Below are 15,905 nucleotides of genomic sequence, written 5' to 3'. Positions count from 1 at the left end.
TTATTGTAAAACTTTTTTATCACGCTAAAACAGATAGCTCAGTGATATTCATAACGCCATCGTTCTGTAATAAATTAAAAAATATTATTATTATTATTACTCATATTGAATTTAGAGATTACTAAACACCAAGCGATCAGTCAGATACTGCTGAGATGCCTATGCTACGGGCTTGCAGACGTACTACATATGCTTTTACGCAACATATATTGAAATTGATATAAAGTTCGACCCCGCGACAATTCGGCTTTTCTGCTATTTGTTAACAATAGATTAGACATTTCTCAAATTGGGTGAACCACGTGTAATTACTTCATAGCGCAATTTCTTTTATCTATCGTTGTAGTTCACTTTCTATCGGGGTTCCTTACATTGGACATGTCAGCGACCTAATGTAACCTGTTTAGGCTAGTCAAATTACTGTTGTACTGCCATGTACATACGCTACACTGAGCCTCTAGACTACTAGCGAAATTTGCTGCCTGAGACCTAACACCTTGAATATCGGTATCTGTCATAATTTACCATTAAAATATCAAGTCGCCTTAGTTGTTGATTTTGCCTCTCTAATCATTTATAAGTGAGTTACACTATACTTAAGGCAAATTGTTCTGAATATGCTATTTTTAACTTATGATTTCCTGTTACATTAGGTTATCACCGCTGTCACGGATTGAGACTAAAAATTATTATTGATAGAAACTATTATCACATCTAAACTATCACTGCTGAACATTATTGTCATTAAAGTTGACGTTCGACCATATTATTGCACACCCATACGTAAACTGTCGACTTTTTGAGTAGATTAAGTTTTGAAAATTTAGATTATCGTGTGGCAGACTACAATAACGACTTTTTTGGTTTTTTTGGTTAAGTTTAAATTTTGCCGCCGCGACCCAATCGCCGGCTAACGCAGGCCGAGTAAAACAAATATGGCTGCACGCACGGCGCTGAAAAGAAAGTCGCATCCGAAAACGAATACCATCGTTCTAAACTTATGGAAATGGTTGTATGTCTGAAGTTTTGAAAGTGTTTCTGAACTCCGGTTCGAGGTGAGGCCAGCTGCTACTATCGTTTACCATAAGCCTTAGTCGTAATTCACACCCATAGCTATTAGCATTGATTCAATGTGGTTGATTATTCGAGTTTCAATGTTTGGGTGCTTTATAGGGTGAAGTAAGCTACAATAGCATTTTAAACGATTTTAAGCTAGGATAAATAAAATATTTTTTGCAGTCAAAAATAATGCGAAGAACTCTAGAACGAACTTTCATAAGTAATTGCTTCGACTGAATTAGTTAGTAGAGAGGGAAATTGTACGTCTTTTTAGAAAAATGCTTGTTCGATTTTTATGCTATTAAGATAACAACTAACTACGCACCTGGTATAGATTTACATTTACTTTTGACAAATGTAAATTTATATATATATATATATATAGCGAATTCTACAAATTTAACGGGTGGTTTTAAGTGAATTTAAAGTTCGATTTTTTTTATTTACCTTCTGCGTAAGAATTAGAAAAAACTGATTAATCAGACCAATTTTGATGAATTATTTTGTGGGTAACCCGTTGCTTTTGACAACCAAGTTTATTCGGACCGAGTATCATGCTGAACTTCTACGTGTGTTAGGAAAGCAGAACTAAAAATACTTAGCTTCTTCCCTTTGGTAGCGAACGAATTCCTTTTAAGAAAAGGCTTTAATTATTGTATTTCATTATAATTGACCTGTCCGCTTGGCAAAAGGTTGTTCATACTTGCTTCACAGATGTTTAGGATGTCAATGCATTTAGAAATATTATAGAATTGAATTTAGATCGAGAACAACAATCAAACCAAGCTTTATTTCCAGAAGTTTGCTGCGCTTAGTTAGAAATTTCGTTTTTAAAGTTTTTTTTTTTATTTCATTTTGTCTGTGTTGAGCCATCCCACCTATCATATGGGTCAAGTGCACTCGATTCAAAACAAATAATTTAACAAGTGACTTTTTTCATATAGAAGTTGTTTCTTTCTTCGTTTGAAGAAACAACTAGCTATAGCTAGTTTTGTAATATAGTACGGTGTAGCATCAGAAGTTTTTACAACACTTAGGAAGTGTCGAGTGCGAAATATTAATTGACCTGCAACAAGGCGTATTCGAAAATCGAATGGCTTTCAGAGGAATGGCATTCAATTTGAAACGACGGCTTTTCCTATTCACTCATTGGATGTCGTCAATGTTTTTCGATTTGTTGTTTTTTTTCTAGATGAGCAGCAGCGATGGCGCGGGCAGCGGGAGTAGTAGTAGCTGTTCAGACGATGAATCGTTTGTGGGATTGGCGGTCGCGAGGTCCCGCCGTGGAAATGCCGGTGCTAAAATGGCGAAGCTTCTCAACGCTGAAGAGGAGGACGAATTCTACAAGACCAGCTATGGAGGATTTAATGTTTGTATCATTTAATTTGCTTCACGTTTTCATGTTTATTAACGATGGCCATACGCAAGAAGCTTATGCGCTTATATGATATCAAAGTTTGCCTTTGTTAATGACGTTTTGATATTGACTCCGCGACTATATTCATATATTGACCCATTCAGCATCGTAATGAATTTCTAGTTGACAGAATCTAAATAGTTGATCAATGTTGTTAAATGATGTATTTTTACTGAGAGCATCGGACAAACCTATCGTTCTAGGATCCTTCGTTTTAATTTTATTCAGAGTGGAATGGAGTTAAGTCACAATTTCATGAAAAGAAGAATGAGAAGGAAAACGGGGGCCAGTTCTACAAAATACTTGATATCTTGATTATGAATCATATATGAGGCCACATATTCATCTTACACCATAGTCGTGCTAATTTCTCCATTTAAATATTTTATTTCTTTAATTATGTTATCGGAATGGATTTGATTATCTGTTTTCGTTCTCAATAGGAAGAGGAGAACGATCAAGATTTCGGCTCTGATGATGCGTCCGGTTCAGAGGACGAAGTGGATTCCGATTTTGATATAGACGAGAACGATGACGTACTTAGCGAACATGAAGACGAGGATGGCAGGCCAGGCCGAAAAAGGAAGACCGCTACCATTACGAAATCGTACAAAGATCCAAAGGGTAAGTGCATCTGGATTAACTCCATGCATAACCAGTTTTTGCGCAAATCAGCAGCGAATCGTACTTGAAAACTGATGACAGCTTATGATGATAGCTTTTAATTAATTTCGCCAGATATCGTACCCTATTGCATCTAAATAATAAGAGATTTGGCGTTGTCCTATATCACACAAAGTAACACGTATAATTTCCATTAAATAGATCTCCTTTTGGTGATCAACATAATAGCTTATAGTTACTCTATTGTTGTTATTATTTCAACATTAGTAAGTCTCGCATTCGGTTAATGGTATTTTAATTCTGTTGTGGGATCTTGGTTGCAGCGAGAAAATCGACACCACGGACTCCTAGGCCCAAAAGGCCTTGCCTTGAGAGAGACAGTGGAGGTGACACATTTGACGTATCTGGTGCCTCCCTTGAACGAAAGTCGAAACGAAAATCAACACAAGCGAAGAGTGAGGCTGTTGAGGCACGTCGACGGGCTGAAGCAGCTGAAGCTAGACGACGAAGGCATTATAAGGTTCGACGCGAAGATGAGCCTGAAATGACTCAAGAAGAACTTCTGGAGGAGGCAAAGCAGACTGAAATTGAGAATCTGAAATCTCTAGAAAGGTGAGCAAATCGTGTCACGACTTTTTTGTTGTCTGTGTCAACAAAGCAATAGAGACATTTCTACAAGACTACGAGTCATATATTTATCTTATTGGATAAACATTCGATATCTTTGTAACTAGTCCCGTTGTAGCACAGCATTATTACGATTCGGCTGAGCAATATTTGCTTGTTAATTAGTTGAAGAACTTTGCTTTTTTGACGAGAATCCAATAAAATCTATAAAAAGGTGTGCTGCATGTTGTTAATCATGGTTGTACCTTTCAGATACCAGCAACTGGAGCAAGAAAAGAAGTCGGTGCGAACGAAGCAACCAATGAAAGGTCCTATGATTCGATTCCACTCGCTATCGATGCCATTGCTCGAAGAGGTAGACGCACCAGCCGGCGATCCTGTCCCGTCTATTGATGGAAAGGGTGAACTTCGTGTTGCCACTGTCGGCCGCTGTATGCGGAACCTCGTTACATTCCCTGATGAAGCCACACTCAAAAAGCTTTTCCCGCAGACCAAGCCGAAACCTGCCACCAAAAACTTCTGCCCGATCTCTCGTCAGCCGGCTCGCTATTTCGATCCAGTCACGCATATTGCATATGCTAATTTACAGGGCTATAGGGTACTACGTGAAGCATACTACAACCAGCTTGAAAGTAAGGGTGATATGCGTCAACCAGAGGTAGCTGCCTGGATCGAGTGGCGTCGAAGAACGAAAGCCGCTAGCCAACAGCAGGCCGCAGCCTTACGACAGGTACGAGGTCTTGCCTCGGCTATACTCAGTATTCGCACGAGTAGTGAGCGGCATTATTGATATATATATACTCATTGTATCAATATATATATTCGTATACAGGCTTGAAACATGTATAATCGATAAATTGATTAGTTATTCCAACAAGTTGACATGTATCCTTCATTTTTGCTCGTTTTTTTTCATTATTTGTTTATTTTGTGTTTCCGTAATCTAGAAACAAGCTGCCGCGGCTCAAGCAGCTGCACTGGCTGCGGCCCAACAACAGAACGCCTTACAGGCGGCTCAGCAGCTGGGTGTACCTAAAGGTACTGTGGCCAGTTTCGCCACGGTCAAAACTGTCGCTCAAACAACCGCTGCTGCAGGCCACATTAAACCATCAGCTGCTTCCCTCAAAACCTCGGCTGGTACCGTCAAACCCGCAGCTGCAGCATTAGCGGCAGCTGGAACTCTTAAACCTGGTACCCTCAGTGGCTTCATGACCCGGCCGACGGGATCTGGCAGTGCTGTGCGACCCACCGCAATTGCGGTGAAACCTTCGGCGCTTGCCGGCACCACAGGCCCAAAGCCGCTCGCAGCTGCAGGTTCAAGTCTTCGTCCAGCGATTACAACGATCCGACCCGTGGTTGCCACTGTGAAGCCAACAGCGGCAGCGGGTCCCGGCGTCGTTCAGCAGATACAACAAGTGAGAAACGTAATAACCCCCGTTTTTTTTCATTTATCTTTTCCTTGGTCATTAGTACTCAACCTATTATCTATGTTTCGCCTACAGCATGTGTAGAATGCCTTAAACGTCTTGTGTAGCCAAAAATTAAGACTGACAGTTAGCGATAAAGGGTATATGAGCGTCTGTCATCTGTGCTTCCTTTTTTTTCTTAACTGCACGGCAACTTTCAAATTATACAGCAGCTATTATGCTTACAACAGCACCCTTGTGTCCTTAAAATTCTATGCCTTCGTAACCTGTTGATGTGACGATGTGATATTTTAGCTAATTTCGCTCAAATTCACTCCCCGTTTCAATGGAAAGCCTACATAGCATATACAAAATTATGAGTTAATATCGGGGATTAAGGTTTGGCTCACATGAAGTAGATAGCGGGATCTGCTAAAGAAAGATAGGGAAAATATACGCTCAACTTAAAATCATTTAACAGTTTAGCTATTGCACTAAACGCCCGGATAGTTCTTTACATATGTCCCTAAGCAGAGATACATCGTAATGTTGCATTTGGTTCAAGTTCACGCATGTTCTCGATAGTATATAGCAATAATACGCCTTGCACCAGTTGGTGGGTGCAGCGGGGTCTGGAGTAGATCGTCGAGTGCTCGTGTTTCTTTTTATTTTCTTGTTCGCTCGCCCGCTGCGATTCACTTACGAATGATTTTACTAATACGCAGCTTGGGGGTCAACAGTTGGTCCAGCAGCAACTGCAGAAGCCGATTGCGACCGTCCAGCCAGTTCAGCAACACCATATTGTTCAACAACAGATTCAGCATCATCAAGTACATCAGATTCAACACCAGCAACACACAGTGCACCAAGTGCAGCAGCAGCAGCTGCAGCAACAGCAGCTTCAACACCAACGGCTGCAGGCCGCGGTTCAGCCACCAGCCACTCAACACCAATAAAAAAAGCTGTACACCTTGAATTGCCTGGAAGGATACTTTTTCATAGACACGACAAGCAGCAATAGCAGTTGAAACGTTTCAGTTGCGCGAAGCTGCAGGTCGATACTTAAATAAGCAATGACGTGAAATGCAGTACGGCCCCGACGCAAAGAAACTCGGGGAAAGAATAAGCTGGGTCTGGACGTAAAAACTGTTTATGTAGTTATTGAGAAATTCGCAAATTCTAAGTCTTGCTTTGTTGAGGAGCATCTGGTTAATGAAATACGATAATGTAAGTATTTACCGTATTGCAACATCGGGATGCAGCGAATCCTATCCCATACTGTGAGAATCTTACGTACAACATTAGTGAATATTTCTACTGTTATACTTTAGCCTGTATTCCGATTTGTTTAGGTAATAACCAGCGACTGGTGTATGTGATGGTAAATAAAGCGCACTAATTCTACATGTAAATGTGAAAAGCGCATTTCCCGATTTTAGATAGCCTTGAGTACTTCGATTGCCTATCTAAATACCAGCTTTATACATTATTATTGTACTTGTTGACAAAATATTGCAGCAATTATATTTATTATATAGTTTTATGCTCATCGCATATCGGACGGAATAAGCAGGGCAACGTACAACGGAAGGGGTGGAATTCTTTTATTATCACAATGAATACGTAGATTTCTGTGTATAACCAGAAATTCTTTATTGATTGGTATACTAGTATTCATAATGATATTAATTATAGCGTATATAATTAAATGTTGACCGCAGTTGCATTCATTACTTTATTTGTTCGTCTGTGTGATTTATATAAACATATCGATCTTCAGTAGAAATCATATTTTACTTTACAGTTAACCTAAACGGCAGCAGCAGAACAGGTGTCAGACATAAACAAATGATCGAACGCTCTCCTATGATTGACGGATGTTTATGGTAATGCCATCGTCTTATTTTCCAATGGCTCGTCGCATTCGGTCTTATACTCCTTGTGTTAAGGCAGCACTATAATTTGCATTACTGCAAATAACTCCGAAGCAACAACGAGTCCATATTTACAGAGCGTTGCCATTTTTAGGAGGTTTCGTGTCAAGACACCGATCGGCCGTCATTATTACCATTAGATTATAGTGTTTTCCTATTAGATGAAGCGAGCCGCATCACGGTTCCCTATTTTAGCTGATCCTCGTTGTTCATAAGCCACTACTATAATAAGTTGGTTGTTAATTATGAGTTGTCTTGGATGAGTAAAACAGGTCATCGCGCAATTATTGCATATTCTTGGATAACTGCGAATTGCTGGAGGACGACAGACATCGGCGTATCTTCCTTTAGGTGGTGGAAGAAATTGCTTGCATCCCACCGCCGTCATACACGTGAATAATATGTTGAACTGCTTAGTCTTTCTTTGAACTTGTTTATGCTAATGCTATGTGCGTGTTTGAATATTTCTTTGAGCGTGTGCGTGCGCGCGTGTGTGTGTATGTTTATGTATGATGGAACGTGTGTCGTACGCAGGTAAAAGTAGTGCTTATAATACGCTTTTTCCACCTGCAAGATCAAAATTGTAATCGAGCCGTCCAATTGGGTTGTGGTTCCGTTTAGCTGCAAAAGCCAATTAATTCAAAGCTGATCGATTGGATAGTGGCGCTCAACAAGTCTTGACGTTTTACAATCAATTAATAATGATTATTGATGCTTGCTTTACTGAATAATTGATTGATTAGCGTTGTATCCTCTAGTCTATGCGTAAATGAGCCAGTTCCGGATGGGCAAGGTCCTTAGGGCTAAGCAATGTATAGCGTACATGGGAAGGGCTTGTTGATCGGTAGGTGTTGTTTGAACTCCCAGTAGTCGTGGGAACTTTCGAGGCGTCGTCCATCGCTTCCTCGTCAGGTGTCCTCAGAACGGTATTGGCCTTAATCCACCTGAAATGTCCAGACGAAAATCAAAGAACATAAACAAGTATACGGACATAGATGCAATGCATACGTAATTCATATGATATCAGCTAGAGTCGCGATTTTGAGATTGAATCTAAATATTTCGTTTTGTTTGTCTTGGTGCTTTGTTTGTTGCCAAGTCGTCTTCTTCTTCATGTTGTCTTTTTCCTTGTCTACCTTCACTCATTCTGCCTTTTTTGATTCTTGATTTTCCATCAAGGAGGCTGTTGTCTACGAACGAGGCAATGTCCTATTTCTGTGATTCGATGGTTGTGGGGCTTACGTTTTGCTGCCCGGCCGCAGACGGTCGAACGACTGCTCTCCGACACTGGCGAGAGGCTGCCTCTGACTGGCGGGGTTATGGAAGTTTATTATTGTTCTTGTTGTAGATGTTGAATGTTCTTGTTGTAGTTATTGTTGGGGTGTGAGATTGTTGTTAGCCTGAGATTAAAAGCAGGTTCGGTTAGGGCAGGAGGACTGAAATGGATGAAAGGCGTTCTTTCTTTCATGCGTGGGAACCAGCAGCAGCAGCAACGTTTTGTTGTACTCTCGAGTTCTTTCTCTTTCTATCTTATTCTGACAGTCTGTTAGCAGTCAGGGAGTCTCGGAGTGTTCTCCTGCCTCGAACTAGAAGCTTCATTCATAGCTGCGCTAGGCTGGCTCTAGGCTAATGGTAGAAGACGTTTTGCTGCGAGCTGTGGGTGGATGCTGTTTGCGGTTTAGCATAGTCTGGTAGCGTCAACAGCAACATCAGCAGTAGCCGCAGCGGCTGTACTAGTGGAAGTTACGGTAGAAGAAGCCTAAAACCAGCTGCTTTAGACAATTGGGCCAGTAGGCTCTCTGTTTTCTTTGCCCGCTGCCGAAATGGCCTCGTATGCCCTTTCTGTAGCAGGTTGCTGTTCGGTCTGGCGTACAGCGTATTTTAGTCTAGCGAACACTGAATGTAGCCAACACTGAGAGCCTGCCGCTCAGCGACTCACACGCTAGTCGAACGGCGGGACAACGAGGACGCGTACCTGTGGATGAGCAGGAACGCCACGATGAGGACAAAGATGAACGCGCCTAGGGCAGCGAACACCACCGCCAACTGAGGGAGGTCTGGGGTCAACATCAGCAACAGCGGAAGATGAAGGTAAGGCACGTAACGAAACGCACAGGAATGAAAAAAAGAACAAGAAATGCACGTTGCTATCAATTAGTGGTTATTTAGAACGACGCAAAAACCGAAGCAAAAATTGCCATGTAACTTCCTGTTGCATCTTTTGACCATCTTTGAATTGTAATTTACCTCTAGTATGCTATGAAATATTATTAGCAGTGTAATTTGTAAATTTAACATGGCATTATAGATGAAACATGCAAAAGTGGCTACTTCCCTTGCAGCAATAAGGAGGAATATGAAAGAAGAAGCTATATGGGATAACTAAGCAATCAAGGATTCGAAACTGTGGGCCGTCAACTAGCTACGGTAAATAAAAAACACCATTCAACGACACTTTCACGTACCGGGATCTCCCCAAGGCTGGTCGTTGGGGACATGACCTCCAACCCAATCTATTGTTCCCACTTGTAAAAGTTTCAGGTTTCCCTTTTTGTCCATTTCGTGGATAATGGGTACATGTGGAGCCATGTGGGCGGTATTCGTTGTGTGCATGGGTCGCTGAAGATTTCCGTAAGTCCCTGTATGTACGAGGTCCGTTAACTCGTGGCCATGAGATTCTTCCCGTTCACTAAGAACAAAAACGACTTTTGCGCGTCCTCCGTCGTACGATACCACCTGCAGTTCGATTTGGGGCCGGCCCTGGGAAAGATGCATCTTTGAACAACGCGAGTGCCTCTGTGTTAGCTATTGGTGGCGGACCGGCATATTTGGAAACACGACTTCGAGTCTGTCCGGTCGACATCGCCACATGGCTATGCATGCAAAACTACGAAAATGTATGTCAGTTATGTTCCCGGACCTAAAAAAACAAAGGTTGTTAGCACTATAGGTTACTAACAGGCCTCACCGTGTATTTACTTAATACAACTAATTAATTAAACAGGTGCATGCTGAAAATACGTGCCATTCTTCCCTGCCTAGGCGAAATCTTAGTGTTAGTTTTGATTAAGCAAATTTCGATTCATAGGCTCACTTGTTAGGATCAGTGGAAATAGTTCTCTTTCGTTCCAGTACTCAAGATACCTCTATGGAATACTGTACTATATTAAATCAGTAACACCTTTAACTCATTGGCTAAAATATGCTACATCAAACCATATTTTTAATGCAATACTCCTTAAAAGAGTATAGTCAAAAAGAAATTTTCAAACTAGCCTGAAGTTTTAATTAAGAGACGAACCCTTTAAAGGTGACACAATAATAAGTCAACATGAGAACGGATACAACAGAAACTAAAAATAAACCGAAGCTTATACTGTGCAGGGCCATTTGTCGATTACCAAGTGATGTACAGCCGATACAGAATGACAACATTTTTAGTACTAGCATCTAAAATTATTTGTGAGAGGCAATAACATATTGTATCAATAATTTGTGAGTAAAGAAGCATATTGAATGCGACATCTTTAGTAAAAACAATGAGTGTACAACGAAAATAATTATAGGGATGGGAAGGATATAAGGCTCTGGTCTAATAGACTTTTTTGCATTGAATAGTTTGGCAAAAACGTGTAGTCGAATTTCAGCCGACTATACCATTTATTCTGAGTATTTGAAGTTATGCCATAATGCAACTAAGAAAACCTGTTTAGCCAGTCCCCTTTAAATAAAATGTGCGGGAACAGAGTTCACTGTCAACCAGTAGCATTTTATATTCTGCCCATACGTTCTACCTGTGGCATGCTCATTCGATAACGTAATAAAATATGGGCCCAATAAATGACAAAGGGTTACATACCTCTTCGGTGCTGCCAGAATTGAAGGAAGATTTGTTGAGTAGCCTTTCGAGCATAACCTTTGGCGGTTCACGTGTATATAGGGGTGCTCCAGGATGAGCGGACAGCAGTACACGACTCTCCTGAACGACCGAGCCGTAGAGGAATACTGAATCGTACACCTGTGGACATATGTCGCATTTACCAGGACAGCAGTGCCTTTGGACCACTGTTTATTACACTGGCAGCATTAGTAGTAGAAATAGCAAAAAAGCAGTACCTGTATGAGTTTTGTATAGTTGGTTTCTGAAAGAAACTCGACTCTTTGTTTTATTTGATCCCTGATGACTTTTCCTTGAAGCATCGGTTTTGTACGGATGTTGAGAAGATTCCGGGAATAAGGAACATAGCTGGAAAAAGTGTACATTAATTTTTTTTTACGAACAGAGCTAAAATCATATCATAATTTGTAGTAACTGAATAATCATGAGAATAAATGTTGACTGTCGCTCCGTTCATATTCTCCTTTAGAATATAGTTACTTTTTTTGTCTGCTAATATGCCTATAAATGTTGTATCGAATTTGATTAAATGTTTTTGAGTATTTTTGTATTTACTCTCAGACTCCCGTCGTTGTTCAGGTACTTACTCGGAGAAATGTTTTGTAGGCAGCTGGACGTTGATGAAAAACATTCGGCCGGTGTCCGTATAGCCAAGATCCTCCGATGCCTTAAGTAGACTCCGTAGACTTTGCTCTGTCAAACAGGTTACCACAACTGGAACAATAGCAAATGCCAAACAAAGCCAATGTTTTAGAGTTTCGTAGTGAATTGTTCACAAATGAGAGCTCTTGTTGCTGTCAATTTGTGACAGATCTTTGGTTCACTCAGGACTAGCTAAGTAGGTAACGTGTTTGGCTAATGTTAGGAACGCGTGATGGTTTAAATCTGTAAAATCGTGGTAAAATTGTTTCGTAGTGGAAATCAGTCGCCCGTTATAATGTAAAACGTTCGCTCCGAACGTAAAGCTCAAAATATTTAGTGTCATAAGGTACCATGGCCTAAATGCTTTGGGTAGGTGCATTGAAAAATTGTCCTGTTATTATTAGTATTATTATTACTACTACTGCTATAAAGCCTGCACGAAAGTTATAAGGCGCGAACACCCGCTTATCCGTTTGGATATCAGCTTTACGATAATTTTTTAATGAACACCATAAATACGTTTCTAGTTAACAAAGTATATAAGATTATATTACTCATATACTTATTATTTCATTAGTAAAACATTCTTCTGCTGAAAAACTGATAGTATGAGTTCCGATATATCGTCCTGAAGTGAAGTCCCTGCATTCCCTGAAGTTCCTAGAATGTATTTAATCCTACAATACTGCTAACCCTATAAGTAGTACTGGAAATTATTGCGGGCATCAGAATATACGCGAACGAGCGTACCAGCGCGCTGTACACGGGGAGTTCAAAACTGAATCTGATAAAAAGCCTAACATTGTAAGGCAATTAGCTAACACTAATAGAAGATAAAGAAGTAATTTCGAGCTCACGTCCCCTCTCAAAAATTTGTTCTTAGCTACTGGGTTACAGAGCGATGTCTCCATGTACATTGTTTTATCTCGGTAACTTGCCCTTTTCAGTTATGTCAAGGCATGAACATTTAGATAGAATATAAAAATAATTTCGAAGAATTTTCTGCACACTCCACACTCACTTTTGGCGTATTGAGCGGTTTTCAGCAACACCTCTTTATAGTCTGGCGGTTTTAATTTTTCCTCATAAATGTCATGCGCCACCGAGCTGTTCGATTTCATTAAAATGTTATAAATCTCTGTTACCGCCGTCGGACACTCGGGATCCACTGCAAAAATAGATTAACGTTAGTACTTACATGAACTGTGGTTCGACCTATATTTTGATTTTTGTATATAGAAAATAAATAAAAAAAATCCAATTAGTGAAATGAAATTAAGTCTACATCCTCTCAAAGCGGATGATATATATGGTCCTTTTTCTATTGTTGACCGATCCGAGGCATTTTACGACCTTACTGGTTCACTCCATCACTAGACTAAGTGTAGTTAATTCTGATCTTATGTAATTAGACGGCTCAATTTTTCAGAGTTGTTTGGTCAGGGAGCAGAGAAAAGGAGTAGGTCTATCTGAAACTCAACCGCAGCAGAACAAAAAGCGAAATACCTTGTTGCTTTTACGTGTAAATTTCACACGGAATTCTTGAATAAGATGCAAGAAAAACTGGCAGCATCCCTAATTAAGGAACTTTTATGTAGACGTCGACATGGGTGTAAATTAAGCTGGATAATAATAAAAGTACACCCGAATATAGGCTATAGCCTATCATCGGTATAACGTATGCTGTTTATATATGAATTCGACATTTCAACAACACAGGCAGAATCGTGAGTCGCCTCAGCCACAAGCACTGATTCAAGCCGCAGCCTACACAAACGAATAGTTGTGGTTTGTTTCTCTTCTTTTCGGTGGATGAATAGAGCCATGACCGTAGAAGAACGCCATGCGTGGGGCAATGCGACTACCCCCATTGTGTTATGCCACTCTCAGCGTTAGAACATCCGTATCTGTCAAAATAAAAAGGTGTTCAAGTTTCGCTGAATAACCAGATAGTATAGTAGTTTTGGTAACGAAGTCTTCTCTACATACGTTTGCTTCCTGATCTGCCGCGGGGGCCAATACGCCGTTGGTTCTCGTCGTCGCGCACGATACTTCGTTGTGAATAAGGAAGCTCGCTATCGGTGCGACTAACTCACTACGAGAACAAATAAATGTTGATAACTATTTTTATGAATAAAGAAAGGTAATCCATGTGTATGTCAATATTACTTTATACACTTGCTCATAAGATGAGTACGTTGTCGTTGGATATGTAACACGGTACGATATATTTCAACATAAATGTAACGAACAACAGTAGCTAGCATTGTCAATGCACCGTGCAGACATTTAATATTTACCAACATATCGATATCCCAAAGGACGACAATGCAACGAGCTGGCAGACGGTACCGAATCAAGGTGGAGGTAACATGCCCTAAAAATGATTGGAATACCATCTATTGCTAATCAATAGCATGGCGTTTTTGAGCACCACGTCCTTTAGAAACGACTTGTCGTTCAGATAGCTATTTTTTTCATTCATATTTTTTTTTCATTGCACGATTATGTTGCCAAATAAGAAGAAATTATGTTTAAATGTTGGGGATTATACACCGTTCATAGGAGACGGGCAAAATATAGATTTAAATTCACAGTTAGAGCAAGATTCAATCGAGCCAGAGACCGGTAAACAAAGCGACTATAAAACTGTATCTTATCTATATCGTAATTATGGTATAAATGCACCTTTGCGCTCATCTTTTCTTAAAAGGACAAGTGCATTTTTTTTACAACTAAATAAACGTCAAGCGGCGAAGAGGTGGCTTGAACAAGCCAGAAACGTAACAAGACGATGAATTGTAATTTCGAGCTACTACAGATTGAAGGATCGGAACTTACTGCTGCTATCCGTATATGTTGGTAATATTATAGAAATATCTATGTGAAGGGCTCAATATGCATGTCCAAGCCGTGTGAGTAAATCAAGTATGACACGTTAGGCATATTCCTGTTAAAACTGCTTAACGTGGAAAACAACACATGTAGATTAAAACGTGGTTAGGGAAAGACAATGTTTTGGCTAATACGGTTTTGTATGCTGGGATTCACACTGTGTTTAGACCAAAGAGTTAAATACAATGTCAATTCTTTCAAGAAAAGCGCTTAACACATGTACAGTACAACTCCCAGCGACAAAGCGCAGCGTTTAATAGATGAGAAGTTTTTAAAACACTAGGATAGGCCGTTGGCCGGTTCTGTTGCCATTTAATAAGTTCACACAAAAATCTCTCTGATTCTTAACCTGATGTCGTAACTAAATGGAGACCACGTTTGTTGAGTCTTGTATTGCTGCTTTGGTTGGGAACGGGCTTATTCAAGTGCCACCGAAGATTCGGCTGTAAGCAAGATTAGACTACCATAATATACGATACTGTGGATCGAATGATGCCAAGATATGGAAGGACTCCTAACGGAAAAAAATCGATTTTCCTCTAGGCCTACTATTCAGGCACAAACGGCCAAAGTGGCCTATCTATACAACATCTATCAAGAAGTATATGAAACTTTGTTCGAAGCTCATATTATGATTCAGTTGAAGTCAGGACTGTAAAGTCGTTAAAAGACATCTCAGACAAGCGTCTACGTTTCATTTTCATTTCGTATTTTCATTAGGTACTCAAACGTGATCTAGGCCCTGTTTCTCATGCATGTCAGTACATTTCAGATTATGTGCTTCTAGGCTGAGGGGTAGACCAGCAAAGCATCGTCATCCGTTAAGTCACTGAATCGAATTGCAATGCTGACAGAGCTCATGGCTGACGAGCTTACAACTATGTCGAAAGACTGTGCTAATAAATCTGATACGATAGCAACTAAACGTATTTAACGCAGAAACGCTGGCTAAGATTAACGGCTAGGTTATATTCATGTTCTTATACGTATTGAAAGAATAATGAAAAGGGAAAAATTACTCACAGCATGGCCGTAACTCAAACAATATTCAGCTGCTGTTCCTCTTAGGGTAACGGTTCCCATCTTGTATTTCATTTCATAAGAACTCATTGAAAATCAGAATCAATCCTGATTATCTAACAATCACCCGAGAGCACGATTCAGAGTAAATAGATTTCACAGCCTCTTTTGGTTGCTTGGCCGGGCCAGGCTTGGCTAAAGCTACTATTTTTTATAAGGAGAAGTCTCTAAAAAATTCGACGTAACCTAAGAAACAAATGGTGAATCGACATGTGTAGAGCAATCTTTTACAATTCCAACACCCGTTTCCACAAAGACTAAGCCCGGACCATGATCCATCTTTGTTTATAAACTACGTGGTGTAGCTTGCGTCGCCTTAGGGG

General features: G+C 40.2%; 2 protein-coding genes across 7 annotated transcripts; one reads left to right on the top strand and one right to left on the bottom strand.

The window, feature by feature from the left end:
- Window positions 1–936: 936 nt before the first annotated feature.
- Window positions 937–6,545, top strand: LOC111260442 (vacuolar protein sorting-associated protein 72 homolog). Of its 4 annotated transcripts, none has more exons than XM_022833196.2 (7): window positions 937–1,055; window positions 2,252–2,428; window positions 2,920–3,100; window positions 3,424–3,712; window positions 3,980–4,457; window positions 4,675–5,142; window positions 5,874–6,545. In XM_022833196.2, exons 2-7 carry the CDS (start codon window positions 2,252–2,254, stop codon window positions 6,087–6,089), a joined length of 1,809 nt encoding a protein of 602 aa, XP_022688931.1. In that variant the 5' UTR covers window positions 937–1,055; the 3' UTR covers window positions 6,090–6,545. The 4 variants fall into 4 exon arrangements, with proteins under 4 accessions (XP_022688931.1, XP_022688928.1, XP_022688930.1 ...); XM_022833193.2 differs by having other exon boundaries at window positions 5,859–6,545; XM_022833195.2 differs by having other exon boundaries at window positions 4,675–5,151.
- A 148-nt stretch (window positions 6,546–6,693) lies between these two features.
- Window positions 6,694–12,775, bottom strand: LOC111260443 (uncharacterized; the record flags this gene model as incomplete). Of its 3 annotated transcripts, none has more annotated exon segments than XM_022833197.2 (7): window positions 6,694–8,011; window positions 9,043–9,124; window positions 9,533–9,842; window positions 10,927–11,085; window positions 11,184–11,313; window positions 11,553–11,679; window positions 12,629–12,775. In XM_022833197.2, coding segments are annotated over 7 exon segments (1,145 nt in total), but the record flags the coding sequence as incomplete, so codon positions are not given.
- Between the last annotated feature and the right edge of the window lie 3,130 nt (window positions 12,776–15,905).

Source organism: Varroa jacobsoni, unplaced genomic scaffold (genome assembly GCF_002532875.2).
Source record: "Varroa jacobsoni isolate VJ856 unplaced genomic scaffold, vjacob_1.0 scaffold_439, whole genome shotgun sequence".
NCBI classification, from domain to species: Eukaryota; Metazoa; Arthropoda; class Arachnida; order Mesostigmata; family Varroidae; genus Varroa; species Varroa jacobsoni.
This window is presented reverse-complemented; position numbering and strand designations above follow the sequence as displayed.